Source organism: Condylura cristata, unplaced genomic scaffold, assembly GCF_000260355.1.
Source record: "Condylura cristata isolate star-nosed mole 26May11 unplaced genomic scaffold, ConCri1.0 scaffold00006, whole genome shotgun sequence".
Taxonomy (NCBI): Eukaryota; Metazoa; Chordata; class Mammalia; order Eulipotyphla; family Talpidae; genus Condylura; species Condylura cristata.
The window spans coordinates 1,751,124-1,753,661 of NW_004567107.1; the positions used below are offsets into that span (position 1 = coordinate 1,751,124).

The window sequence follows — 2,538 nt, forward strand, 5'->3', positions numbered from 1 at the left end:
TGGGCAGCTGTCCAGCGCGCCAGGTGGTGAGCGGCCGCTCTTGGCCACGTGCGGGGCACCCACAGGAGTGTCGGTCACCGAGGCTGCGGGTCGGCCCGCCTGCTTTGGGCAGCGGGTTTGAGCTGTCTGACTCGGGCTGGACAGATGTGAACCCGGGGTGGACGGGTGTAGCCTGCGAAGGCCAGGCGGGAAATACTTGAGGGTCTGCAGGTCGCACGGGCCCGGCTGCAGTGCTGGCCTGACGTGACGAACGTGGAGGCGAAGGGCACGGTTCGTTCCAGTAAACATTATTTACAGAAACAGGCCCTGGCCGGCATTGGCCCAGGCCTGCAGCTTGCTGGCCCCTGCTCCAGTGACACCATTCAAGACCATGAAAACACTCTGCCCTTCCTCTTCCGGCCTGAACGAAAGGTGGACGTCTGACTTGCGGGAACTGGGGGGCGACGCTCACCAAGGCCCCTGCTCGTCGCCCGCCCCCACTGGCCCCGTGCCGCCGCTCGGGCTGTGCGCCAGCAGGCCGCCTGGTCATGCCAAGGGCCTGCCCCGCGCCCTCACACGCCCCCAGGCCCACTGGCCTCGGCCTGGCGTCCGCCTGGGGAAGAGCGCTGGGCACCCGAGCCAGGCAGAGGGCGAGGGTGGCGAGGGGCCAGCAGGAGCAGGGGAGCACCAGGGTGTCAGGGAGGCCTTCGGGCAGGGGAGTCTGCCGAGGCCGGGCTGCAGGAGCCCTCGCGTCCACCCCGACCTCGGCTCGACTCTTACTAAACTGGCCGCCGGTCGCCAACCTTCTAAAGCGTTTCCACATAGCCATTTGTCCAGGAATTAAGGGGAGGGGACAGCATCGAAGCGACCGGAAACTGCCTGCACTTCCTCTACGAGACGCTCTGCGCCTCGGTCCACCCTTGGCTGGGAGTGGCCAGTCGCATCAGACTCGGGTGCCGCTCCCCAGGCTGGAAGCTTCGGCCTCCTGCCCTGCGCCCTCTGCTGATGGGCTGCGGCCCCCTCCGCGCTCGGCCCGCCCGGCCAGTGCCAGGGTCGCTCCTCTGGCCCGGGGTGGCCTGGCCGCCCGAGGCCAGAAGCCCAGCACGATGGGGCCGGCCCGGCCTGGCACCCCGAGCCCTGAGCTCCTGGAGTGTGCCGCGTGTGCGCTGCGCGAGGCTCCCAACGCAGGGGGCTGCTTCACCCCCCTCTCGGGGCGGGCCCCCGGCGTGGGGCTGTGGCTGCCACACCGTTGCTGGTGACCGCAGGCCAGGCATTTGGGGCTGAGTCCCACGTCTGCGCCCATCTCATCCTACGGAGCCCGTGGAGGCGGCCATGACCCCACCGCCCCTCGCGCTGTGTATTTTGTACAAGATCCCACAGAGGGTCCCAGAGGAGAGACACAAACGGGGCCTGCGTGGCCCCCCAATCGCAGGGCTTCGCTTCCCGGGCCCCACTTCCCTACCTGTGAAGCCAGGGGCCCGGGCGCGAGTGTCAAAGCCCCCTCGCTCCCTCTGCCCGCTCCGGGCCACAGCGGCTGCCGCGCAGAGCTCAGAACTCCCTGAGGCGGGCGCTCGGGGCACCTGGGCACCGTGTCACCGCTCCGGGACACAGGGCTTCCCGGAAGAGGGGAGGCACCTTATGAAGTGCTTGGTTGTTCAGGAACAAAACAAACTCTCATCCAAATAAGCAGCTTTCTTGCTTTTAGGGAGAAAAATGGCGCAATCGCGTATACATTTATATGGTAACCGCTGGGGCCGAACTGGCCATTCAGAGCCGGCGGGACAAGGGAGGCCGTGAGGCCGCCAGGCCCTGTGGGCCGGCGCGCTCCTTTGCTTGCTGCGCTCTTCTCGCTGATGCAGTCCCTTTGCAGAACGGCCTTCAAGTGACCAGCACTGCGTGGGAGGAGGGTCAGCGCCACGTGGGGGCTGGCAAGTGGGCTCTGTCTGCGGGCCCCCACCTCTGTGGGGAGGGACCAGTGCGTGGGGGCCTGGCGCCCACTCGTGCAGACCTCCACTCTCAGGCTAAGGGGGGGCTAAGAAATAAGGTGGCGAGCTCGGGGTGTTTGGGGTAGACGCAATACCAAAGCCATCCAATCGGCCTCAGCCCCCTTACCTGGGTGGGTGCTTCCTAGTCCTTGCTCCCCCTGCGCCCCGCCCCCGAGCGGCATCGACGTAGGAAAGCGAATGCTTTTATTGCGGCGGCACGATACACGACACACGGGCGGTTCCTGCGTCAAAGGTGCCAAAGCCCCTCGCCCCGCCGCCAGCCAGCGCGTCCCTCCCTGGCGGTGCCTGATGGGGGCGTCCCCTGAGGAGGATTCCCTAGGGACGTGGAGGTGCTGGTCTTCAGAAACAACGTATAGCACCCTGCCCCCGCCGAGAGCCCCGCCCCCGCCGAGAGCCCGGCTCCCTGGCTCCCACCCCCACTGGCCGCTGCCGGCTGTGGGCGCTCCCAGACCGCCGGCCTCCCTCGGCCTTTCACACCGACTCACCGCCATACAGCCAGGACCACCGCGGCTCGCAGGCCAGGAGTGTGCCCCCGCTGGGCGCATGAGCCTCG

The 2,538-nt window shown here is 67.8% G+C and overlaps 1 protein-coding gene across 1 annotated transcript in view; it reads left to right on the forward strand.

The window, feature by feature from the left end:
- AK8 (adenylate kinase 8) overlaps positions 1-2,538 on the forward strand; it is a 40,541-nt gene that overhangs the window by 16,424 nt on the left and 21,579 nt on the right. The window contains exon 6 of the mRNA XM_012721195.1: positions 805-932. Within this exon, the coding sequence (XP_012576649.1) occupies positions 805-932 (128 nt within the window). The remainder of the gene's footprint in view (positions 1-804; positions 933-2,538) is intronic.